A 27,991-nucleotide genomic window follows, 5' to 3' on the forward strand; every position below is an offset into this window, starting at 1 on the left:
CTCTTATCCCCAATCTTACTGTTTACCATTGTAAAAACACTTACTTATTATAGTCTTATTTTATTTATTTTATGTTTCTCGCTGTTTTTTGTCTTTTTCGTTGCTGCTGTTTTGTTTTTGTTACATTTAGTCCTGCCTGAGTTAATGTGATGCATTATTTCATATGGAGCTGTCTCACTCTGTCTCACTGTTCATGTATTGTTTGTCTTTGTGATGTATTGTTGAAAATGAAAATAAAACTATAAATCTCAAAAAAAAAGTTCCCTCATTTTCTAACGTTTTAGTTCATATCAATTTTAGTTTTGAAAACTACAAAAATAAAATTGCCCGTATATCTGTTCATTTTTTTTGTAATTAAATTTAAGACAAACTTTAATGTTGTAATGAGCTGCTCTGTTTGCTAGAAGTTACGTTCATTCACAACTAAACTGTTTCCCAGTTACAACATAATCTCTGCCTGGATGATGTTCACTGTGACGTTTCTTTGAATGAATGAAGCTACATGTATATGTGTCTCTGCAGTGGGAGGGGGGAGGTCGGGGTGGATGGGGGGGGGGCTACAAGATGCAGGACTCTGACAGCAGAGACCCGGGTTCACATCCTGAGTCCTGTGTGGTTGGTTCACTGACCAAACCTGATGCTGGTGTGACTTAAATGTTCAGAAACATGTTGAGCCTCGAGACACTTTTTTCTGTATTAAACAGAGACCAGGATCCTTCTCTGACCTTAAAGGTACCCTATGCAGGATTTTCCTAAAAAACAATGTATAGACTCATACGACAGTAATTCCTCTCAATCATCACTTGACCCACCAGAGGTTAGTAGCAGTGAATGTGTCTACAGAGACTCTGCCTGGATTTTCTTACTATTATTATACTATACTATTATACTATTATTTTGCTGTGTTTGTGATGCTTCTGGGTGTGTAACTCCAGCCAATAACAGCCCACAAGTGTGAGGACATTTGAGTTTTACATTATGAAACAAGACTACGAGTCTGTCCAAATATCCACACTTACAGTCTGGAGCATTTAAATCCCCTCCAGCAGCTCAGTGCTTTCAGGTGTCACTCGGAGGGGCATATTTACCGTTAGACCACAGACGGGTTTTTAGTTCTTGTGAATTTATTGTCAGCTGGGAAAACACAGATTCAAATTTAAGGTTATTACAGTTAACTGTACAGATCTCATCTAGTGGATGAACTCACACATGGACATCTGTATGTTTTTAGCAAGCGTGAGTACACGTCTGAAATATACCAACACACACTTAATCCACAATAATGCACACTTCTCCTCACACTGCACCAAAACGATATTCAAGTGTATCCCACAATTTACCTCTAGTCCAGTAGTTTGTCTATAGGCCGGTTTCAGGACCAACAATAATCAAAACGAAGACAAAGTTGAAGTTTATGATGGATGGATTTAATGTGAATATTATTGTTAATATCCAAATATTAAGTTATGGCAGAACCTCCACAGATGGTCATCAGGTAACAATTAATCTGTTCTTCTTGATGAGATTGTTAAGAATAATATCATATGACACTGTCAAGATAAATAAATATTAAATATCCCCTTCATCAAAGATTATAATAAATATGCTAAAATATGATAGCTGGCGTTAGCTTGTTGTCAGCCATGGACAAAGATGAAGAAGAACAGATTTAACTGTTTGTTGTTGTGGTGTTCTCATGGTGGACTGCAGATGTTAAGAAATGACCTGAAAATGTGAAGTGAAGATGCAAAACCTTGACATGTAAACACATAAACAGCATCCAAACCTTCTGTTTCCTGTAACTTTTGTGGTCTTAAAGATGAATTCATCGATTGGCGGCAGCAGAATGACATATCAGCTTATAACGTTAGCAATCAGCTGCCTGCTTCCAGCAGACACAGAGCAAAATAATCATCCTATTTTAAATGTCAATGATAACCTTTGGTGTTCCTCAGGGTTCTGTTCTTGGTCCTTTTATATTTTGGTTGAAAGCTGCGTGAATGTATCTTTTGATGTGTTGCTAACACGTTAGCAACCAGCTGCTTACTTCCACATCCAGCAGAAACTGATGAATATAAGTCCAATATTCTCTCTCCTTTTAGCTCTTGTTTGGTCTCCACCAACTCCTGAGACAAATATCTGGCTCTTTCACTGCTTGATGTTCCACTATGTTCACCAGTGAGTCTCTAACTGTGTGTGTCTGCTGGGCAGGTAGTGTACAGTGGTTTTAATCATGAAACAGCTGAGACTAAACCAGACTGGAAATGTGCTGCAAAACCAAAACTAGGAGCTAAAAGAGGCTAAAAGGCAACTTTAATGTTTCACATAATCTTTTGATCCATTGTTTAGCTTTAAAAGACACTTCTAGTATTTTAGATTGTCCATCTTTACATCCCATATCTCCCACAGAGGGAAACTTTAATCAAGGCCCAAGAGACACTAAAAGATGCTGCTCACTTTGATAATAATTGATAATAATAAAATATAAAAGAAAACATGACACACACATATAAATCCATCTTCTTTCTTTATATATGTCACTGTAAATATATATATTTATTTCCTGTCAGTAGTTTTGGATTTTAGATTCTGATCTTCTTATATCGTCCTTCTGTCTCTCTCACCTCCCGCCGTGTGACGCTCGTCTATTCATGACTTATTGACGACTGGAAAAATCTTCTTTCACTGTGTTTTCATCATCTGATGAATTCATTCATCATTGTTAAATAACCCATGTGTCATCTGGCTGGCAGGGGGCGGGACGCTCTGTGCACCGCCGTGTCATCATCATCATATTCTTCATCTCTTGTTCTGATCACTCGCCGTCGTCTCCACAGAGCCTCTGAAACTGTTTGTTAATTAGCGGTTTTGTTGAGGGATTCCCAGCACCTCGCTGTCACGCCTCTCCCTGAACTCTCTAATTAACGAGCGAGGGACTCGTGATTAATTACAGCCTTATCGGACGTACAGCTGATATTTAGCTTTAATTGTGTTTGTGATATTTTAGTCGTGAATCGCGTCGTGTCTGAATTCACTCGGGTGGAACTAAAATATGACATCATGGCGTCGATGGTGGCGTCTTGTCTTGTCTCTGCAGCTCTCTTTACTTTTTGTTGTACTTCTTTACTGCCGTCGCACCAGGAGTCACGTAAAAGTCAAACTTTACTGGTAGGAAAATGTGCAAAAGTGTCAAAAGTGAAAATATCCATGAAGACGAGACGTTTTATATCATTGTCAGTTAAAGGATTTTTTTTTTAAATTCTCTCCTTTTAAATAAAGTTTTCCTCAGTGAACATGGTGAAGGTGTTAAAACGTGTTCAAACTGAAAGCTGAAAACAGGAAAAAAAAAATCCAGACCTGTATAAATCACAAAAAATAGTTTAGGAAGGAAAGATAAACTTGATATTTGCAGTAATGTGGATAAATAAAAAATAATATGTTTCCATGTCAAGGTTTTGTGTCCTTTCTGAAAGTTTTTATTCCACACCGAAACAACAAAACATGCTTTATCTGTTAATCATTAGTAAAAACCTGATTGGACCAAATAGTTCACAGAATTAAGGAGCCACAGGAACTAAACTAGAAACTGAAAGTATGACTGATGATTAAAAGACGACGGCGGAGATCGAAAACAACTTTCACACAGAAGAAAACAAACGTTCGACTGTGAACGCTGATGTTTAAAGTTATAATTCGTCAGATTTCAGTCCCCATGAACTTTGGCAACACTTGTGGTTACCGTGGTAACAGCAGGTGAGGTTTAACACAACAGCAAACACTAGTTGAGCGGCTACTTTGTCAGAAATCCAACAGAACAGCAGCTGTTTGTGTTTACGGTTCAGTTTTAATGAAGAAGTCAGTCGGTAATGATTACAGTGTGGATGTCGGTTATGTTGCTCAGCTGAATAAAAGCCCCTCTATGTGTCTCCCTGAAGTCTTCTCATGTAAAGAAGCAGAAGTAGAAAATGTTAGATTAAGGAGTTTTGGGCTGATTTAACCTGAAACAATCTGGTCTGGGACCTCGGTCGGTACCGATGATTTACAGATCAGGGTCACCTGATAATTTCAAACATGTTTGATATTTAGGAGTTAAAATCTGGACGATTATGTCACTACTTTCTGAGCGGGACCACAATCGCCAATGAGAGAGAGAGAGAGAGAGAGAGAGAAGTCTACAAGGTGACGGAAGTGAATGAGAAGACTTTTAAAATGGCGACCGCCAAGAAACAACAGGAAGCTGTTGTACAGGTGCGTTGGAGAGATGAGACGGAGGAAGGGCTTGTCGATATGTGGCAAGAACACAAGTGCTTATATAATGTGTCTTCCAAGACATCATAACCGTACGGACAGAGAGAGAAGAGCTTTACTAAAGCAAGTTGTTGCACCGTGTTGTTTACATCTGCTTCCCCATGAGATCACCTGACATCACCTGAGATCATCGCTGCCTCTGGCATCTGTCTAACATCCTGTTGTGTGTGATGTGCCATTATTTTCAAATCTTGCAGAGTGTGCATGTTTGAGATTAGAGAGAAGAACATCTGTGAAGTTTCTCTTTATGTGATGCAACTGGCTTTCAAAACCATTTAGGATTTTAAAACTCCTGGAGTCTGAGCTCAGCGTTAGCGTTAGCGACTCTGCCGCTAACAACGAAAACTATGATATAGAGAGATAATTATTTAATGCAAATACATTGAATAGCTGTTGCAGAATAATATGCAGATCATAAATAGTAACGAAAACAGGATTTGATATAATAAAAATCTTTAAACTTTAAACCTGCATTAACTGATGTACACTGACATGTCATCATCTTTTAAGTTGATATGTTGAACTTGTTAGCAAACAGTTGTTTATTTCCACATCCAGCAGTTACGGAGCAACATTATCATTCATTTGGAGTCGTGTTTCTGTCCAATATTCTCTCTCCCTCTTTTAGCTCTGTTTTTGTTCTCTACCAACTCCTGAGGGAAATATCTGGCTCTTTAGCTGCTAAATGCTCCACTATGTTCACCAGCTAGTCTACAGCTAACTGTGAGCAGGTAGTGTTCAGCGGCTTTTTACAGCTTCTTCTATGAAAACAGCTGCCTGCTGCGGCCCAAAACGACGCTATGAGACGCTGAGAGTGAACCAGAACAGTAAAGTTGCAGCCGGACAGATAAACAATGAGCTGCAGAGTCACTGATAAATCTCTGTAGTTTCATCACAAAGTCATTTATGTGTCATTTCATACACTGTTATTGTAAAAACATTGATTATAGCTGCTATAAAGTCTGGGTGAGTCTTCAGGTAATTCATGTACTGTAAGTGAGAGACGTTTTCAACTCTTCCTCACCTCCTTCCTCCGTGTACTTTTACTACTTTCAGTGTATTTTACTTCTAACACTTGGTCACTTTTACCTCAGTAAATATTTGAATTCAGGACTGCTTCTTCACTCTTCCTCTCTGAGCAGGAATGTCAATAACGGCAGGCGAGAGTTTTCCTCTTTAAATGTCATTTGTTTTACTTGTGTGTGTGGTCACAAAGCTGAGGGGGGGGGGAGGGAGGGTGTTCACAAACTGACATTTTTACGGTAACAGTCGCCGTCTCTCGGCAACACACTCAAAGACCTATACGCATTGACGGCGCACAATTGTGTTTGGCACCAGGGAAGTGTTAACTGGATAATCCCTTACAGCCGCCCAGACGCTGCCTGCTGCTAATTCACCGCTCACTCTCCACAAACCGGCCAGTGTTTACACACCAGACCTCCGTCCCTCTGGAAGAATGAAAAGCTCTTCAGATGAGCTTTCTCTCCCCTCAGAAGAGCCTGTCTGTCGTCTTTCAGCGTTTAGAGAAACTGCAGCGGAGAGTCGATTAAACTGAACAGACAAACTGCCATCGCACACACACACACACACACACACACACACACACACACACATTAACCTCTGAAGCTCCAGAGTTTCACATTAAATTCAGCATTCACTGTGAAGGTGAAAGTAAAAAAATGTTTTTATTTTAAGGTTAAGTTAAGAAATCCACAGCAGGGTCAGATACTTGTTTCAGATTTGTTGATTCTGATTTTTATGGTTCTGTTTCGGCAATTTATAGCATTTAGTTAAAGCTGCTCTACTCATTAGCTTTATTTGACAACGGATCAAATCACTATGTGTGTTGTAAAAGGTGTCGGTTGTCTTTTTTAGGTCCTAGTTTTGTTTTTTTTGGCACGTTTCCAGTCTGGTTCAGTCTCAGCAGTTTTCTGATAAATCCACTGTTCACTACCTGCCCAGCAGCAAAGAGCAGACACACAAAGTTAGCGATGTGATCTCATGGGATGGCATATAGCACGCCACTTTTAAGGACATTTTGTGTGTCATTTTAAGCTTTCTGTGCCTCATTTCATGCCACATTTTAAGCATTTTGCTAACTTTTTTTGGTTAGGTTTCAGCACAAAAACCACTTGGTTAGGGTTAGCGAAAGATCATTGTTTGGGTTAAAATACAGTAAAAATGCCCCAACATGGCAGTAAAAATGGCCAGTTTAATGGCAGTAAAATGTCCTAATTCTAAAATGTCCTAATAGGCCAAAATCACCTCATAAAAGAAAGTAAAGTCAAACTATATTGGCGTCATCTGAAATGCGTCACTTCCCTTGTCACTCAAATGTAACTACAGGTTGTTTTTGGTGACTGAATTTACAACCTAAATGGTGTGAAATGACACGTGAAAAGTAAAAACATCTTAGTGAGAACACATGAAATATTCATACGGAGTTCGGTGAGACCAGGCTGAAGTGGCTGAAGCCAGATGTTTTTCTCAGGAGTTGGTGGAGAACAAACCGGAGCTAAAAGGAGAGAGAATATTGGACTTGATGTACGTTCATCAGGTGGACACAAACATGTTGCTCTGAGTCTGCTGGATGTGGAAGTAGGTAGCTGTTTGCTAACCTGTTAGCCACAACTACTTTATAAACTCATCGTATGTCAGATGTTGTGTTTTAAGTCTGTTATGCTGCTGCTAAACGGACAAAAGTAAGAAATAATTCATGTAGCTTTAACCAAAAATATAAAGGACCAAGAATAGAAACCTGAGGAACAGTTACTTTATAAGCTGGTCATAAGTCAGATGATATGTTTTCAGGTATTGTGTTGCCCCAAAAGTGGCTAAAAATCATCAATAAAGCTTTAATTAAGTAGTTTTAGTCGCCTAAACTCAAGCAAACCTTTAGCTTCAAGGTGTTAGATCAGGAAATGCTGATATGAGATATGATTTGTTTTTCATTACTGTCATTTGTGACGTTTTTGAAGCTATCATCAACCTCTGATGTTGTTTTGATCAGAGGAGCTGTGTGTTACAGGTTTGCAGGTGAATTGAAAATATAAAGGACCAAGAATAGAACCCTGAGGAACCCCAGAAGTTATTATTAATAGTGTTAATGGGACGATCATGTTGCTCCGTGTCTGCTGGATGTGGAAGTAGGCGGCTGATTGCTAACATTAATGCTGGATCACCAACCGGGCAGCTGACCAGATTTATTTAGGTCTACATAATGTGATTGATCTCAAATTAGTTACAAATTAGCAGCAATGACTTCCAATAAAGTCCTCCATCGTCCATTCTGTGGTCCTGGTCTTGAAGACGAACTCTGAAGATTTTAATATATTTAGCTGTCATTATCATCTTTAATAATCCATTGATTGTTCAGTGTATAAAACAGAGATAATTATATATATTATATTCAGATGATTAGGGGTCAGCAATTAGGTTCAACCATGGGCCATTTTTTTAGGATTCATGGGGGCCTTAACCAGCACAGTGTAAACACAAGCTTATGTTTTGTTTTTTATTTTTCCCATCAGTAAGTGAAGGCTGATAGAGTTACACTTACTTTAACACTAATTTAGCTAAAAGTGACTCATATGTGAATATATGTAGACCACTGTGTTGCACTTGGAGACTGGATCCACAAACGATGAAACAGTGGTCTTCTTCAGTTATAGTGGACTGAAAGTAGAATAGCCTACTGCTGTTGCATCAACATTTCTGTTCAACTACCACCTATTTGTGTTTGTGAAGAATAAATCTGTTGTGAACAAATAGGCTAAAGTTGTGGAATTAAAACAATGTTAGAATTCACACACCAAATGTTTTTGCTGGATATTACAGTGGTATAGTCGGGGGTCAACAGGGCCCCATAAGAGGTTAACCAGGCCGTGGCTAGCATGTTAGCCTCAGCTACTTTAAAAAGTTATAATATGTCAGATGTTGTGTTTGCAGTTTATTTTGCTGCCCTCAAGTGGCCCCAAAAAATCAATCAATGCACGTTTAAGGTCAAAGAAAGATTGTTGACATAAAGACGAAATGAACTGGTTTGGTTCAGATTAACACTGGAGGTGAATTAAACGTCTAAAACTGACCTGGTTCTACTCCAACAAGACTCAAATGTCTTGTGTGGAAGTCGAGGATGGTTCAGCTTTATGCAAATGTCCTCTGATGTGTGAGAACAACCTGCAGACAACAGATAGAAAAGTTACCGAAGTCTCTGTTTGAGTCCTGCTGGAGCTTTAATAATGACTTTTAGTTTCATTATGTGGGGAAAGAAAACACCATCGCTGCACGACTCTTCAAGAATCAAAGTTAAATAAATGTAAAGCAAGTCTGTTCATTTTAAAACTGCTCAATAAATATGTAAAATGCATCTTTTCATTGTTTTTATATTCAAATTTTCAGCACATACAGGAACAAAGAGTCACATTTACATGTTTAACATGTTTGTCATCATATAATTTACAGTGTGATTTATGTCATAACACAGATTAGCTCATTAAATTCTGCACTTTCAGTTATGGAGATTATGATTACAGAATAATTTTAAATCTTTGTAAATTATTTTTTTTATTGTTAGCTGAGTCTCACAATTGTTATTTTTATTTCTCTGTTTTCTTCTCCTGTGAACGCAACATGAAGTAAAGATCGACTGCTTTCTAGTGAAAAAATCATTTTCTTTAAAATAAGTTAAAAAAATGTGAGTGTTAAATAAATCGATACGTAAATAAATAAATAAATAAATAAAAATGACATACAGATAACATAACCAGCATGTTGACCGTCACTTTTTCTGTGTTTTTATCTGCTTTGTACATGTTGTTATTGTGAAGAAGTTTTAATATTCCTGCTGCATAAATAAATATTTGCTTTCTGTGACGCAGCTTGTAGCAAATAATTTACTGTAAATATTCAGTCAAATATTTTACAGAAAATTAAAGATGTTGTTGCTTCTCACATATTTCAGTTTGTTTTTTTTTTTTTTTCAGTTTTCAGCTCAGTTGGATGATTTACAAGTTGTGAGATATGAACAACATATATATAAATGTAATAACTGAAGGATTATATTAATGTCAGTATGTGACAAAAGTTAATGTAAAAATATCAACTCATGTTAATTGACAGAAAATTAATCACTATTATAACTGTTTTGATAATAGAAATATATTTGTTGTTTCCAGTTTCTCAGTTGCTGATTTTCTTTTATATTTTTGTAAATTACTTGAATTTTTTTTTATCTCTTTGCTTTTGGTTTGATGTCTCATTGGGAAACTGTGACGGACATTTTTCACAATTTTCTGACATTTTTTTGTTAGACTAATAGAAAAAATAATTGACAGATTTAATTGATGATAAAATAATCATACAGTTTCAGCTCCGCTTTTAAGAAGACAAAATATATTTTTGTTTAAAAACTGTATTAAGATGATGATTTAAGTCAAATTTCACTTGTTCTTGTACATTTAGACATGATCACTGTAAACCAGTATCTCTGTATTTAAACATATGATCAGATGTAGAATATTAAATTCTCACTTTGCTGCACAGTTTCTCCTTTAAAAACTATTCTGATGATATCTGAGAGTCATCTTGTCCACAAGCTGATAAAAGGCATTTAAAAAAAAAATTCATTTCATGCTGACATTATAGAGATTAAAGGTTTTTCTCCGACAACCAGATTTAAAATGTGAATCTGTAAATTATCCAGAAACTGCAGCCATCAGATAAATACAGTAAAAATTATAATATTTCTCTGTGAAATGTAAAATAAATCAAGAAAGTCTCCAAAAATGGGGGTAATGAAGAATAGTGACATGTTGCAGGTGTGTGTGTGTGTGTGCAGGTGAATAAAAGGCCTCTTCACTGCTTTTTTTTAAAAGTATTTTTTTCCCAGAAAGGTTTTTTTTTTTTTTTAATGGATGAGCAGACAGAGCGCAGGGAATAAAAAGCCTGTGTTCATGTTCATGCTTTATGCTTTCAGCCCAAAATAATAAACTTACAAACACTGAATATTTCTTCTGTTTTCAGACAGGAGGAGCATGCAGCAGTACAAATACACAGACAGTGGGTCATTTTAACACCACAGCTTTAAAAAAAAAAAACAACAAAAAAAAAAACAACCTTTAAATTAAACCAACAGGCTGTCAGCTACAGAATAAAAAACATCTAGATTTCAGTTTTTTTTAAAAAGTGCATCAGAGACAGTAGATCCTTGCATTCATGGTCAAATATCTCCAGTAGTTTTCTTTTTGAACTGTGCAGAACCTCTGACATAAATATATGATTTCAAGTCTTATTTCATCTTCTCTGCGATTGTTCATATCGACAAAAACAAAAAAAAAAATTTTTAAAAAAGGACAAAAGACTGTGTAATTATTTGGTTTACCAAATGCGAGTTTGCATTTTTCCTTTTGACTTTTGTTGTGTTTTTTAAATTTTTTTTTTTTTTTTTTTTTTTTTTGGAAGAAAAATGTGAGAAAATGAAACTTCCTTTTGGGTTTAACTTTTGTTTTCAGGAGCAGAAAAGAAACAACAGAGAGGCCGAACAAGGCAAAGAAACAAATCTTAAAAAGTCATTAATCTGCAGAGTTTTCTTTCAGTTTGAGAAGAAAAGGCTGCAAACACAAAAGATCCGGATAATTTATCACCACATGATCTGAGCTGTTCAACAGTCTGAAGGAATGTGAAGAAAAAAAATATAAAAGAACAAAATTATTTTACTTTCTGACATAAATTTGTGAATTAAATTATTTTACAGGAAAAACAAATTAATAATTTCCTGAAGATAAAATTACTTTTGTTGTGTGACTGAAGGTCAGAGGTCAACCTGCTGTTTCTTAACATGATGGGAAAAACATGTTCAGGCTGGAGAAATAAAAAAAAACGACAAAAATAAAAAAATATGAGCACATCCTCACATTTGCGTCCAGAAGATAAAACACAGCTTTGGAGTTGAGAAGTCATTTCCCCCCTTTTTTAAATTGAGTTTTTATAAAAAAAAAAAAAAAAAGCACAAAGTCAGATTCCGGTTAGTGCACGGCCACCGCGGACTGCAGCGTGGAGGAGGCCGAGGAGGGCAGCGCCTCTCCGGGCGCGGCCGGGCTGGTTTGGCCGGTGGCCGTCTGCGGGGAGGTGGGGCTCAGAGACTGGGGCGAGTTCGCGAGGAAAGCCGGGATGTGTGTGTGCAGCCCCGGCAGGCCCGGCAGCGAGGCGGGGGTGGGTTTGATGGGCACCGGGATGGCGGGTAGAGTCTGTCCGCCGTGGCAGATGGACTTGAGCGGCATGCCGTAGGGCGAGTAGTCGCTGGTGGCCATGGATATGGGAGCCGCGGTGTCCATCATCCCGGAGCCGTACATGTGCGGCCAGGCCGGGGTCAGCTGGTTGTGCAGCGGGTACCCGGTGGTGGAGAAGGCCGCCAGCCCGCCCGGCATCTTGTACTCTCTGGCGATGATGTTCTCGATGGCGAACGGGTGTTTGAAGCTGGACGGCTGGGACACGGAGCTCAGGTTGTATCCGCCCGGCATCTGCGGGAGGTGCGCGGCGGCGTGCAGCGCGCTGAGCCGCAGCTTGGCCTGCTGCTGCAGGTAGTGCGCGGCGTCCTGAGGCTTGCTGGGCGCCAGCGGGTCCGTGGCCTGCATGCTGCCCACTTTGAAGCGCTTCCTGCGCCGCAGAAAACTCCCGTTCTCGAACATATCGCCGCAACTCGGGTGCAGGGCCCAGAAACTGCCTTTCCCGGGCTGGTCCGGTCTGCGGGGGATCTTGATGAAGCAGTCATTGAAGGAGAGGTTGTGGCGCAGGGAGTTCTGCCACCGCTGCGTGTTCTCCCGGTAATACGGGAACCGGTCCATGATGAACTTGTAAATCTCACTGAGCGGGAGCATCTTCTCCGGGCAGCTCTGGATGGCCATGGCCGTGAGGGAGATGTAAGAGTACGGAGGCTTCTGGTCGCTGTAAGTGTTCCTCCCCGGGCGAGGCATTATTCTGCTGAACCGGACCGGACCGGACCGGGATCAGTTCAGTCTCAGTCTGCGGGGAGCAGAAAAGACTCGCCTCACTCTTTACAAACTTTGTCCAAGCAGTTCCAACTCTTCAAAACACCTTTACGCACGTAAAGAAACTTGCCTGGTGTTTGGCACGCATGGTTCTTTTACGCACAACGTTGGAGCCGAAATTCCGTCAGCAAGTTGAGGAAAAGTTTTCGAAGCAGCAGCTGGTTCCTCTTTTCCTCTCCTCTCCTCCCTGCTGTCTGTCTGTCTGCTGCGGGTCTGCGGCTCTCAGTCCCCCGGCAGGTGCAGCGCGGTGTCCCGTCCTCCTCCTGCTCCGCTGCTGAGCTGCGCTAAGCGGCTGCTGCCTCCTCCATGTCCCTCTATCGGTCTGTCCCGTCTGCGAGCTGGACGGCGGTGACAGCAGCAGAAAAGACCCCCGGAGAGGAGCTTCATTAATGGGCCACTTCTTCACCATCACATGATCACAGCCAGGGAGGAGGAGGAGGAGGAGGAGGAGGGAGGGAGGGAGGGGGGCTCATGGGGGGAAACGGGGGCACGATGTGGTTTCATTTACACGTATTTACACGGACGCACTGAGCCAACACAAGTCATTTCCATTTGAAGCCGCGGCGGCAAAAAGAGGCGAGAAAAGCCGCGGAGAGAAGCCTGATTGTCGGGGCTGCGCTGCGCTCTGTGGAGGTATGTTTGGCAACATTTTACGCACAGTGTGTGTGTGTGTGTGTGTTTGTGTGTGTGTGTAGGGGGGGTGGGGTGGGGATGGGGGGGGGACTGGGTGCCTCTCTCCAATTTGCATTGACAAATAGAGCCGCTGAGAGCTGCTGTTTGAGCGGCTTTAATGGCAATTTGTTCTGTTTCTGCTTTATGTCTTTCATGTTTTCTTTTACAGCGCGAGCCTGAAGCTGCCTCCAAACAAATGACATGATCATTAGGATGAGATAGAACTGATGAAGATGAGGAACATTGTTTTGGAAAACAATACCTTAAACAATCTTAAAAACACTTTTGTTATCTCTGAATTAACGCAAACATTTACGGGCCTGAAGTGAATTGTACGTTTTGACGGAACTTTAAATTGATCCTAAATTAAACTTATTATATTACGTCATTACAGACTTAATGACACCGTATATAACGAACAAGAAAACTTTAAATTGTCATAATTATCTCCTACTTTTGGAAACACACTCATCGTCCTTTTCAGTTTTTTGTGAGTTTTTAGAAAATGTTTCCTTAATTACACATTAAATTCACCTTTTAATCATCAGACAGAGAAGCAGGTTTAAAGATGTTCATCATTCATAAGAAAGAGAAAACTGAAGATTCAATTTCAGACACTTATTCTAATTTTTCACTGTGTTTTTTTTCAGGGTTTGATGGTTTTAAATGAAGTGATTTTATTAAATCAGAAACATTTTAGTTTAAATTTCTACAAATCTTAATTTAAAGTCTTTATATTTGAAGAGGAAGGTGAAGATGAGTTTCATGTTTATTAGTGTCTATTGTGGAGAAATTAAATGTTAAAATTAAAATGTAAATATGGACGCAGATCCTCGGGTAATTGTTAAATATGTGACGTCATTTCAATTCATTTTTTGTCATAATTACTATTATTTGTATTATTATTATTGTCACATTAATATTATTATTATCATCATTTATTTGATTATCATTATTAATATTGTTGTCAACAATTACAATTACAATGAATATTGACTATTATATTTATTTGGCTGCTGATCACAGTAATATCAACATAATAATAATAATAACTACACTAATAATAACAATATTGTATTTATGTCCGTATTTATAATTCAGAATTAATTTATTATAATTATATCATAATAAGTCATTGAATGATGTGTGAGCCAGTTAATTGTTTGACTAATTGATTTTTTTTATAGATTTAAAAAACAATAATCAATAAACAAGTTTTTCTACATTTTGCTACTTTATTACATTATCGTTGCATCACCAGAAAAAAAACCAGCTGATTATTTTCACGTTTTCATTTTGTGCAGAATGTGTTTTATTTATTTCACATCAGATGAGATGAATCGTGTCTCTGTGAGTGAATCAAAGCGCCGAGGGAGGATTTAAAGTGGAGGAGCTGAAGGCTTTAATATTCCCAGAGGAGAAAGAGGAGGAGGAGGAGGAGGAGGAGGAGGAGGGGTGACACACCAAACAGCCACTTTCACACGTCTGACCTTTGACCTCTGAGCTGATAATCTGACCGGGAGCGTTCAGGATGCAGAGACACGCTCCGAAAACACACAAACACTCTGAACTCTGCGGCCGAGTCAGTTCATCAGCTCAGAGACGTTTAATCATTATAACCTCCTCATTATCATTAGAATTATTATTATTGTTTAATTTATATAAGCTTTAATATTTGTTATCCAAGTGTTTGGTTTTTATTGTTCATTCATATTTATTTATGTGTTTAATTGATCTTGTAACATGTTTTTTAAATTTTTCTGACGGTTAAGAAAACAAAAATAAATTCCTGATGATCAATAATTTTTTTTTCAGCTGATGACAGAAGTTGAAATCTTGGTCCTGTTGAGCAGCTCTGATGAGATTTTTTGTGTAATTTAAAATAATTTCCGATGAGTTTTCTTTACAGAATGACAGTATTTATATGTATTGATTAACAGATGATTTACAGTCACATGTTCAGTATTTCAGCTGTATGGTGCTGTATTAGTGTCCTGGTTTTATAAGCTGTAGGAGGTTTTTATTGTGTTTTTTTATGTATGAATGATGTAAAGTATTTAAGTATGAATGTTTAGTGATGCAGTTTGTTGGTGAAGTTGTTTAAATTCATGATGTATAAAGAAAGATATTCTACTGATGAACATATCGTCTGATGAAAACAAACATGGAGCTTCATGTGAAGCAGAATTTATCCAAAACCTTCAATTTGTTTGTGATGTAAGACGTTTTATTCTTGTTATTCACGTTTGCAAATGATGTGAAATATTGAATGTAATAAGTTACTTTATATATATATCTATATATCTATATATATATAGATATAGATATATATACATACAGTAGGTGGTTATGTACAGTTTATATTACACAGTATCACACATTTTGTATTTTACACTAATATAAATATTTATAATTTGTAGGTATAGATGATCTTTATTAATTAATTATCCATCATATTGATGTGATGGATCATCAGCAGTGATGTAAAGTAAACAAACAAACAAACAAACAGAGGGGGGAGGGGTGTGTGTGTGTTTATGATATTTACATTCTGTGTAAATATTTTCATGCGTGTTGATAAAAATGAAGATCAAAGTTTAAAATTTAAAGCCTCTCTATCATCCTGCTTTATGATTGGTTACGCTGCAGCCAATCAGAGTGCAGAGACATTACAATCTTCATTATATAACCCTCGTATGACATAATTATAAATGTATTTATTCTTATTTAATATTTTAAAAACTTCTACCAATGTTAATATAACTACTGACATCACCTCTATTTTTATATCACTGCTATTAAAACATTTACATTATGCCAATACTTACACAACAGACTACTACTATTATACTATTAATACTACTACTACTATTATACTATTACTACTACTACCACTATTATACTATTACTACTACTACTACTACTACTACTACTACTACTATTATACTATTACTACTACTACTACAATTATACTATTACTATGACTACTACTACTACTATTATACTATTACTATTACTACTACTACTATTATACTATTAATACTACTACTATTATTATACTATTACTACTACTACTACTATTATACTATTACTACTACTACTATTATACTATTACTACTACTACTACTACTATTATACTATTACTACTACTACTACTACTATTATACTATTACTATTACTACTACTACTATTATACTATTACTACTACTACTACTACTATTATACTATTACTATTACTACTACTACTATTATACTATTACTACTACTACTACTACTACTATTATACTATTACTACTACTACTACTACTAATATACTATTACTATTACTACTACTATTATACTATTACTACTACTACTACTATTATACTATTACTACTACTACTACTATTATACCATTACAACTACTACTACAATTATACTATTACTATTACTACTACTATTATACTATTATACCATTACTACTCCTATTATACTATTACTATTACTACTACTATTATACTATTATTACTACTACTACTATTATACCATTACAACTACTACTACAATTATACTATTACTATTACTACTACTATTATACTATTATTACTACTACTACTATTATACCATTACAACTACTACTACAATTATACTATTACTATTACTACTACTATTATACTATTATACCATTACTACTCCTATTATACTATTACTATTACTACTACTATTATACTATTATTACTACTACTACTACAACCACTAAAACTATTACTACTATTATTATTACTACTAATATGCTGACGGGGTTCAGCCAACCTAACAGGTTAAAATAAGGGTTAAATAAAATAAAACAACAGCAAAACAAATGAACTATATGATATTTATATTTATTAGTAAGACTTTACTTTCTTCTCCATATTAAATCTCCATATTTATCATTAATAATTAGTATATAAACAGTAATAAATGGTTTATAACACACTGTAATATAGTATTAATGTATTAGTCTGTGGACACACATGAATGACAATATAGTAAAAACAGCTGTAATAATATTAAATTTTATAATTGTTGACAAATAGTGAACATTAATACACTTAAAATGTCCTTTTATCTGCTTATAAGTACATCATAGTGTGTAATAAACTATTTATTAACAGTTTATATATTGATTATTGGAAGTAAAGTGTTACCAGTTTGGTATATTAATAATAATAAACAACAACTACAATGATAATAACAATCAGCAGGTTGGAACATTAAACTTTTAACAGTCATGAATGTTCAATAAGCTGTCAATTAATTAGCAGGATTCTCATTAACATGCTGTGTGTCGTTACTGTTTCAGAGGCTGCAGGAATAATATAACTGCACTGAGACGACGTCGACATCCAGATGTGACTGTACGGAGACTGTTTGTGTTGCTTTATGTTGTTTGTTTATTTGGATCCTACAGTAACAGCATCTACTCCTCCAGAGGCCCAGACCAGGAAGTAAGTCTGACTCAGTCTGACTCTCTTTGGTCAGCCGAACATCAGCCGTCCTGGATAACCAGTACTGGCCCATCGATGCGGTGGCACTGGTTACCATGGTGATTTATCCCCGTTAAAAGTGAGCCAGCTTCATGATACCAGAAAACCTGAGTTAAGCCCAAACAGAGCTGCTAACACACATCCATACTCCCAGTAAGACTCAACAATACGACACAAACACTAAAACAAAACAACACAGTGACTCAAATAATCTGAGGATTATTTTCAACCAATCAAAAAGCAGCCTCGTTACAAGCGAGGTCGTGTTTTGTTGTAAATATTACGGCGTGATGTGTGACAGGTGAGATTATATGTAAACCGGTTGTTAGATTTGTTCTATTTGTCGGCCTTTGAGAAGCCCGAAATCAGTTCGATCAGTTCTCATCTATTTCAAAATATTCACTCAGTCATTTGTCTCTGTGGCTGCTTCACACGTGAGGAAGACGAGGCCTGAACTCCTCACGGAGTTTAATCAAACTCTGGCAGGTGTTTGTTGAGATATCCAGACAGTTGACTGCAGTGTCTTTTTTTAAAGATAATTTATTTTTTGTCTTTATTTGACAGACAGTGTAGAGAGGCAGGAAACAGAGAGAGAGAGAGAGAGAGAGAGAGAGTATGACCAGCAACAAGGAGTCAAGCAGTGGAAGTTGTGATTATGTCGTATCTGCCTAAAGAGAGAAAATGAAGTTTTAAAATGTTGGAATTGATACTGTTGTTAGCTGTGAGACATATTCAAGTGTTTTCTTAAAGTGAAGCAAAGATTTTGAGGAGTGATTCCTCTCCTCGTTGTGTCGCGGATGATCTTTGAAGATCAGGAAACGCTGTCAGAGTTCTGCTGCAGCCGCTGAATCTTACAAATTAATGAACATGTGTTTAAAATGCAGAGCAGCAGCAGCAGCGGCGACGGCGGCGGTGCTTCAGCACGCTCCTCATCATCCCCCCCGACACTTCAGCTCCTCAGTGTGAGAGGAGGCAGACCACACACACACACACACACACACACACACACACACACACAGAAACATACTTCAGCTGGAGGCAGATGGAGAGCGGATCAGCTGATTGGTGGATCTGCTGTCGCTCATCCTCTGAGGACTGTGAATGTAAATCTGACAGTAGAAGAAGAGAGACGTCGCTGACAGACGTCTCCATTCTCAAAAAGTACATTTAAAAAAGAGATTTATCGTTTCACTCCTATAACACTGTCGGACTCACGACAGGAAGAATACAAAAGGAGGAAAAATTGATGCAGCAGAAACAAAGATATCGTCTTTTTGTTCTTCTTCCTTGTTCAAACCTGGAGTCGTATTCACAAACATTCTGAGTCTGAACATTTCCAGCAAGGATTCCTCACTTAGAGGTGATTTAGGAAAACTCTCAGAGCAACTCTGAGCGAGGAAGAGACAGAAACTTTCACCTTAGTGAGTGCTGAGTATGACTCATTCATTAAAAATGTGTGATTGGTTGATCAATAATAATAATAATAATAACAAAAAGGCATTCTTCATGATAACGGACATAGAACGGACGTGAAATCGAGGCCTAATCACAGAACTCACTGTCATTCTGTGTTTGCAGGATATTTCTCCTCTGCTTGAGAAACTCTTCATCCTCTTCAAAGTCTTCCTCCCTCCTCCTAACAGTGTTTCATCTCTTTTAAGGACTCAGATACTTTGTGAATAACTTTTATCTTTACCAGGATCTGGTCTTAACTGTGAGGGGAAATTCTTAGAAAACGTCACAATTATAAGAGTTTCGTCAGTAGGAGAAAGTCTTTATGAATACGGTCCCTGGTGCCTACATTACCCACAATGCAACTTGGCTGGTGACAGTTGGGCGGGTGAGTCACTGACGGCTGCTCACTGCTCCGACTGACTCAACTTCTCTCTAGAAATACTGAGTCAATCATGGTTTCGTTGTGTCGCCTGCTGCTCTCTGCGGCTCCGGGACTCACTCTGAGTCAGATTATTGTCACAATATCTCACTAAGTTTAATTTTACTGGATTATGACACCTGCCTTGTTAACACAGTTCAGTGTTAAAGGTTAACGGACGAACCACTGAGTGTTCTGTGTCTAAAGTTGACCTCCCGACCATGAGGACGGAAGATAAAATAACTGCAACCATCGTTATAAAACCCTGTCTCTGAGTATAAATATAATATATGTATCATATATGATCATATTTCATCTTCTCACCTGTACCTGAAGCAACATGCTGCCGCCAGCAGCCACTGTGTTGTGTTTTAACTTCGTCTGATGTTTAATTTGTCTTTGAACCGTGCAGAGAAATAAAAACATCATCTAATCCCGTCTGATATCCGTCACTTTCACTGCTGCCGCTTCGTGTGATGAAACTAATCATTTTAAAATGTAAGAGAAGAAATAATAAAAGTTAAAAATCTATATTTACAGTCTTGTCTCGGTTTGTTGTTTTTCCACCGTGTCAGCTTGTTGGTAACCGTTGGTAACCAACGCACCATGATGCAAACTAATTAACCTGCGTGTGTGTTTTCCTCTGCACGCTTACAAATCTAAATATTCCTCCACTGCTGACATCATCGAGCGCCGCCGAGGCTCCGATTTGTGACGGATTAATGACGCCGCCGCCGGTTAGCCAGGACCCTTATTATGAAACAAATGAATGGGTGCCAATGAATGTGTCATGGCCGTTACCGACCAGCACGCCAACACCTCCTCCACCTCCTCTTCCTCCTCCTCCTCCTCCTCCCAGTCAGACCTGCTGCCCACTCAGACAGGAAGTTTCTCAGAACATCAGAAGGTTTTCTACATGTTCAGACACACTGAGCTGGATTGAGCTACTTTGGGCCTCAGATCAAACATCAGATGTGAGATTACAACAATTATAATTGGAAAATGGGACGCCATCTTGTCCAGTTCTGTTTACACATACATGATGTGTTCCCAGTTGTCTTTAAGTGTCCGTCATGTGCAGCAGATCACAGAAGGATTAAATAAAGTTCCTGCAGTAATCAGGTTACAGTCATTAATAAATGTCATTAGAGATTCAACTCCATATCAATAAACAACCACCGACGACCCGGATCTGCACAAAATATGTTGTGATGGGACGTTATACTGCCTGATATTATGGAGCGCTGTGCTGTTTGATGTCTGTCTTTAACTGTAATGTCTTTTTATTGATGTTTTGTTTGTCTGACAATCATCACGGACACAAAAGGAACGTCTGAAAGGATAATAAACAAAAAAATTTACTTGAAAACTGATCGTAGCTGCCGCATCTTGCTATTAATTTATGAAGGCGATGTGAGCGCTGACAGAAGAGTTACTGGAAGGAACTTCAACACACGGTGAGTAGCGTTAGCATTAGCAGCTAACGCTACTTCCAACTGACCTCTAACTGGCACTGACTCAGAGACTGAGGTAACCAGCAACACAGTCAGCAGCGTTTAGATCCAGTGTATCACTACTACAGTTACTGTGGCTGAAGACATACTTTTCTGGAGTATTTATGATTTTAGTATTTCAAATAAGAAATCATTTATTGTTCATTTTAGTCACAAAAAGCTAAAAACATAAATTCCTAATCGCAGCTGAATAGAATCAGTTTTGTATCACAGCATCATTACAAATTTATCTAATTTCTGTATCAGATCGCCGACGATTTATCTATTTACGTATCGAGTCGTCTGAATGGAGAGATACATGCACACCCCTCAATGTTCATTTATCCTGGAGGACGCTGATTTCTCTGCCATGTATGTTTAACCTGGTTTCTGATCAGCTTTTCACAAGTACACATTGTGCATAACATCACATGTGCAGATGTGAAGCGGCTTGATGACAGCAGAGATCATTACACGGAGTAGTTTTCCAGACAGGAAGTATTTGGACTGTAAGTTTTTGTTCTTCAGGCTCTTTGCTTCAGCTCATCAATTTGAAATAAAATAACGGATCCTACATTAAAGTGCTTCTTTACTCCTCATGTTGACAGACAACTCCACCTCAAGCTGGACAAGTAAACACTGAGAGGAAAGGTCAAAGGTTAAACACACACACTCCTGACCTCCTGCGTGTCTTCAATAGCAGTCTGTGATTTACCTCCTGCTGTCTCCAAACACACCACTTCTGCAGACTGTTTGTGATTTAATCCAAACAGAAATCCACTTTCAGCTCCCTGCATGGTCTTCATCAGGAACCTGCAGAGGGAAATCCCTGCAGAAACTTAACAGACATCAAAACCACATAAAACACTTCTGAACACTGCAGCCTTGTAGACACGTTACCTCGATATATTTGGAATATAAAACACTACTTGCATATATTTGAATAAATTAAATAAAACACAGAGTCAAAGGTCAAACACTGAAACCAGGAGATTTGTTGTTTCTGTGCTTCACTGCTTCAGGAATCAAACCTCTCAGCGGAGCTCAAAGGCTCCGAGGATCGCTGCTTCAGCTCCCAGCAGGGTTTCCAGGTTCAGCAGGTCCGCGGCTCTGATCGTTCTCACGCTCGAGTGGCTCTCTGTTCAGGAGGCGATTACTCCAATTAAACCGCTGATTAAGCTAATTGGAGGCTGATTAGTAAACGAGAGGCGGCCTTCAGGAGAGCTGCTAATTAGCGAGGCGATTAGCGTCTGTGAAGAGCGGCGAATGAAGCGTCAGCACTCGTTAAGAGCCACTCTGACAGATTATTACTGCAGCGGGCTGCCAGCACACAGAGAGAGACAGAAAAACTCCTTATTTATCTTCCACTGGTCCTTTATGCAGCCCCTCAGTTCAGCCTCTGTCTGAAACAGGCCGTTTTAGCTCCTGTCTCTTTAAGGCCCCGCCTCCTGATGAGCCCACTCTGTTCTGATTGGTCAGCTTCAGGAAGCTTCCTCCGGCTCCGGAGGCTACGTAAACAAACTATAAGTAAGTAACATTTTGACGTACCGGTGCTGTAGTGGAATGTTTCCCATTTCCATTTATTAATGTCGTTACCAGCTTTGTACAAAGACATTGTGATATGTAGCAAAACAAGCTAACAAAGCTCTGTAAACCAAAATGTCTCCTAGAAATTATGCTCATATATGACTAAATTGCAATAGCACATGTTTTTTGCTAGAAAGGTAATGCTGCTGAATCATGTTTTCATCAACATACTGAGAAAAAAGTATGTGGCAAGTTGCAAAAATGATGATCCTCAATATATGAGTGAAATGTTCACAAACATACCAAGTGTGAATATATCCAAATAAAATATCTGATCTTGCAGCTTTAAACTGTTCCTGCTTGTGTTCAGACTCTGGCAGCGCTTGGTTCAGGTCAGACAAAGATCCTGGTCCCAAACCTGAACACACAAAGGACTCAGGATGTGAACCCGGGTCTCTGCTGTCAGAGTCCTGCAGCTTGTAGCCCCCCCCCCCCACTGCAGAGACACATACACATGTAGCTTCATTACTGTGAACATCATCCAGGCAGAGATAACGTTTGATAACACAATGTCATTGTTAATAATTTCTCAGAGAGGGTTGCTGTAAACAGAACACATGCTCAGTAGCGTCTGCATTACACAGAACTACTCTCCAGAGACTGAAAACATGATGCTGTTATTAGTTTCTAAACAAACTAATGTGACCAAACTCTTCATGATGAAGGAACCAGTGTGACCCAGTGCAGCGGTGTGACTCACTGATGTGTTTTTAATCAGATATATCAGCTTTGATACAAACACAACGCTGGTTAGTAGATCAATTCATTGTTGGTTTGGATCCAAACATGAAGATTTGTTGACAAGAAGAAACATACAGAATTATCTTTTATGAATAATAATTCACAAATGCCAAAAGTCTACTGAGAAAGGCTGTAAGATACGACTGAAAGCTCCAGAACTAAATGGACCCTTTGTCAGACTGAACTGTCACTGATTGTTCTTAAAGTCAAGAACGAGACTTTAGTTCATTTGCTGTTTTGCTGCAAAACATCTGGAAGAAATCCAACTGAAATCAGGAGACGTTAACGCCTCAAACTCTATTAAGAAGTTGTAATATTTGTAATATTTGTAATATTTGTAATTGATCAGATGTGAATGCGTCTGGTATCTGCCGTCTTGACTCTAACTGCTCCCTGCTCAGCGTCGCTATCTGATGTTTCTTTTCTAAATGCAGCCAATCGAGTGAACATCCACGAATATCAGCAGCCTTGCATCACCCGGGATAACACTCCATAACATTTTGGCCTAATTATTCCATTTGCCCGGACCTGGATGCCATTTAGATGCAAGGTAATTCAGCGTGGTATAACTCAATTAAATTTCTCCGGACTGGGATTTATGGAACATCAATAGCTCCTCAGTGGGACCAATGGGAACGCTCCTTATTTATCCCCAAGTCCTCCTGATATTGCATTTCTGCAGCTCAATTAAATACACGAGCGATGAGAATGTTTCACAAGTCTGTAATGAGAAAAGGCCTCCTCCTCCTCCTCCTCCTCCTCCTCCTCCTCCTCCTGCTGCAGACTGTGGATTTCAGAGCGTGCTGGTGAATTAGCGGGAGCTCAGCACTCATTACCTCCGAAATTAACTTCTGAAAATGGCAGAGGAGGTCCGCTCTGATTGGACCGCCGAGCATCTGACGCCTCTCAGCATCGAACTCCCGACACCTGACAACACATATTTTTATTTACAGAAAATTCATCTGCAACCATTTGAATTAATTAATCATTTAAGTGTTTTTTAAAGTAAAAATGCCAAAAACTGTCTGGCATGTGAATCCTTAAATATTGTTCAACATTAGTCTGTTTACTGCCAAAGTGTTTGTTACTATAAAGAAACAGCAGCTAACCTGCAGCATAGAAGAGTGATATAAATGTGCACAGCGAGCAAAAACACCTCAACATTCAGTCATTATTGTTTAGAAAGCAAAGTCGCTGCGTATGTTATGTCACAGTAGATCAGGGGTGTCGAACTCAAATATACAGTGGGCCAAAATTTAAAACCTTTTCCCTTTTCCATCAGCTGGTCATATAGTAATATAACGCTTGCTTTTCCTCTCGGCACACGAGGTCACAAACTTTCATCATGCACTTTTTCACAAACTCTTGTAATGGGAAATTGCTGATCACTCAATAAACACACAAAGAGAGCATTGTCAGGTTATGAAATAGTGTAATCAAATAATACAATCAGAAGTATAATGCATCATAGTTCTGGAGACAAAGATACCACCTAGCTATCTTCTCTTTGTCTGAAAGGTTGGCACTTAACCAGTCCCTTAAATACTACTCGTACAGAATTTCAGACATCTGTTTACTAACCTTACAGGTCAGCAACCCTCAGATAGAAACATAAGTCAAAAGTTCAGCTAACCTAGGAACAGTCTTTCTACACGACCATATATGACAGTACATAAGCATGCACCAAGTAACATCACTACTATATTAAATTAAGGACAAACCACACTATTCTCTAAAGCTTATCAGTTTTACACATAAACATCTACATAACTACAGTTTATCTCATCACTGGCTCAGGTAAAGGTATAACAGAATAAACTTAACTGTTAAACACACAACTGCCTCATCTTACACAGCAAAGAACTAAGTTTAGAATAGACATGGCACAGAAGAATTTAGAACATGTGTGAAACACAAACTAACACTAAACTGAACTTAAACACTGTCTGAAACATGTATGATACATACAATATATCATACATGTATGATACATGTATGATATATTGAAGAAATACATCAAATGATAACCTGTTATTCAGTTTTCTTTTACACTCTCCCTCATTGAAGGGCCGGGCTGATTTTGCTGATATCTGCTGCCACAATAAAACTAGACTTTACAGCTACCAAACTTCTTTTCTTCTCTTCTACTTTCTGGCTCCTTTGAGTCATGTCCAGGTCTTTGTACTTGTTGTGGCGTTTCGTTTCATAGTGTCGTCTAATGTTGGTTATAGCCACGTTGGCTCCACATACAGACAAACAGGTCTGTCTTTTACATATGTAAACAGACAGTTTTTGGGAGGGCTAGCATGGTGCCAGTGGTAGCATGAGGTCGCTATGACTACTGTCAACAGAGGAGAGGGTGTTTATGGGTCCTGTCCTGATTGACACGCCAAAACACCAGCAGAGCATTCTGGGATTTGTAGTATTAGCGGTACGTGCGCTGTATAATACCGGCGGGCCAGCTCTAATAGTCATTTGGTATCGCCTCGCGGGCAAAATATAATTACACTGCGGTCAAAATTTGGGCCGCGGGCCAGAGTTTGACACCTGTGCAGTAGACGATGATGCTGCCGCTGATTCCAGAACGCCAGCACGCTCTATAAAATCACAGACGGGGGCGACATTACGCTGACTTAGTTTGGTTCAGTTCGTAATGAGAGATCTTTACAGCAGTATCTCTGTTTAAATCAGACTACTGAAAACACATTTGAAGAGGATCTTTTAACAGCCAGTAGGAACAGGAGGAATAATTACAGGATGTCCAGAGGAGCCGCTAGCTGAGCTGCTGCTAACGTTTGCTCTGCTCGTTTCTCTGATCAACGTAAGATCCAGACGTCTGATGACTAAAATCCTTCAACCAGTTAAAATATTAGTAAAAGCAACCAAGATCTAAAAAAATTTTCAGAAAAATGTGGCTTAAAACTTGATAAAAAGTCAATTTATGACACCTTCTGGTGGACGACCACAACGCTGAAGCACAAGATGAGATCTTGTGTGTGTTTACTCTCTGCTATGACGCCACTGACAGGTGACCAAATTAAACAGATCGTTACCTTGATGAACGTTACAGATTTCTCTGGTTTGAAAACTGTTGCAAACATTTGGGATAATATAAAGTCAAAATATATAACACAGGTCTAGTTGCTTTTAGACATTTAATGCAGAATAATTACATATTATAGCTTTAATATATCAAATTTATCGTCAAATATGAAGCAAACTGTCAAGTTGGAATCATAAAATACTAAAGATAATAAAATATTTGGCATTTTTGCTTAAAAAAAATGATGAATCAATTATCAAAATAGCTGATTAATTTTCTTTTAATCAATTAAGTGATTAATCAGTGAAGCTCTAATTTTAATTCTCATATTTAAACTCCAAATTCATTGAGATGATCTTCTTATTATAAGTGAAACAGTGTTTCTCACCTTGTGAACAGTCAGACTGTTCGTGACTCGTACGATGACTCTGAACTGTTGTTCGTACCGTAAGACTGAGAACATTTGTGAAGACCACAAACTTTCTTAAATCCTGTGGCACTTAAAGGTGCTTTATTCAACATTTTAGACATTTACTAAATGATGAAATGAACATCTGATACAGCAACCAGACTGAATCCTGAACAGTACTGCTTAAACCAAAAAGATAAACATCATCTAGTGAGCAGAAAAGTTAGTTATAGTTGCTTCAAAAACAAATCTGTTCATAAAGGTTCTTCATGCATGATGTGTCAGTGTGTAATGTGGTGGTTGTGTCTCGTATTGATGAACCTACAGAGAATTATCAGAGACTCTGCAGCTCCTCTCAGCTTTACGGAGCTTTATAGTGAGTTTCAGCTCATTGTTTATCTGTCCGGCTGCAACTTTACTGTCCTGGTTCACTCTCAGCGTCTCATAGCGTCGTTTTCAGAGAAAAATCTGTAAAAAGCCGCTGAACACTACCTGCTCAGCACCAAACAGACACAGTTAGCTGTAAAAATGCCAAATATTTGCCAGTTCCAGCTCCTCAGATGTGATGATATAATGCTTTTCTTTGTTGGTCTGTTAGTCGGACAGAACAAGACATTTAAAGACGTCATCTCAGGCTGTGGGAAACATTTTTCACTAATTTTTGACATTTTACAGACAAAACAATTGAAAAATGAATCAGCAGATTACTTGATAATGAAAAGGCTGATTCTCCAGTTTTTGGACACATTGTCGTTTTTGTCGTCAGTTTACAAAAGTAGAATCAGCCATGACTTTATCTCTCTGAAGCTACATTCAGACAAACACACTCTCCATCAGTAACAGCAGTTGAAGTGGCGTTCTGCAGGTTTTTTTAATTGTTTATCCGTCCGGCTGCAACTTTTACTGTTCTGCTTCACTCTCAGCGTCTCGTAGCTGCTACCTGCTCAGCCAGACCTGCCAACACTCCCGTTTCTCCCGGGTTTCTCTCGTATTTTCATCCTCTCTCTCCTGCTGCGCTCCTGTTATGTTGTTTCTCCCGTTAATTGCATCGCCCTCAACCTTTATTATGAATATCAGTCATACACACGGATCCGTAAGTTTTGTATGACTGTCTGATGTTTCCCAAGTTGCCAAATCTATGAAACACAATCCACACATGACATACAGTCTCAACTCATCTGTCACTACAACCTGACAACTGCTGCAGGTACCGCTGGTAGAGAGCAAGTCCACAAGAATTTCCAAACTTTTAAGATACGCGGCAAACTAAGATGAACAGCCAGGCTACAGACAGACAGCTCTCCTGTTA

General features: G+C 38.5%; 1 protein-coding gene across 1 annotated transcript; it reads right to left on the minus strand.

Moving 5' to 3' along the window:
- Nucleotides 1-7,651: 7,651 nt before the first annotated feature.
- Nucleotides 7,652-12,736, minus strand: LOC137181789 (forkhead box protein B1-like). The gene has a single exon (XM_067587824.1). It carries the CDS (start codon nucleotides 12,279-12,281, stop codon nucleotides 11,334-11,336), a length of 948 nt encoding a protein of 315 aa, XP_067443925.1. The 5' UTR covers nucleotides 12,282-12,736; the 3' UTR covers nucleotides 7,652-11,333.
- Between the last annotated feature and the right edge of the window lie 15,255 nt (nucleotides 12,737-27,991).

The sequence above is a fragment of the Thunnus thynnus genome, chromosome 1 (genome assembly GCF_963924715.1).
Source record: "Thunnus thynnus chromosome 1, fThuThy2.1, whole genome shotgun sequence".
NCBI classification, from domain to species: domain Eukaryota; kingdom Metazoa; phylum Chordata; class Actinopteri; order Scombriformes; family Scombridae; genus Thunnus; species Thunnus thynnus.

Coding starts and splice junctions, on each gene's coding strand:
- LOC137181789 (XM_067587824.1), bottom strand. CDS start 12,281: ATGCCTCGCCCGGGGAGGAACACTTACAGCGACCAGAAGCCTCCGTAC.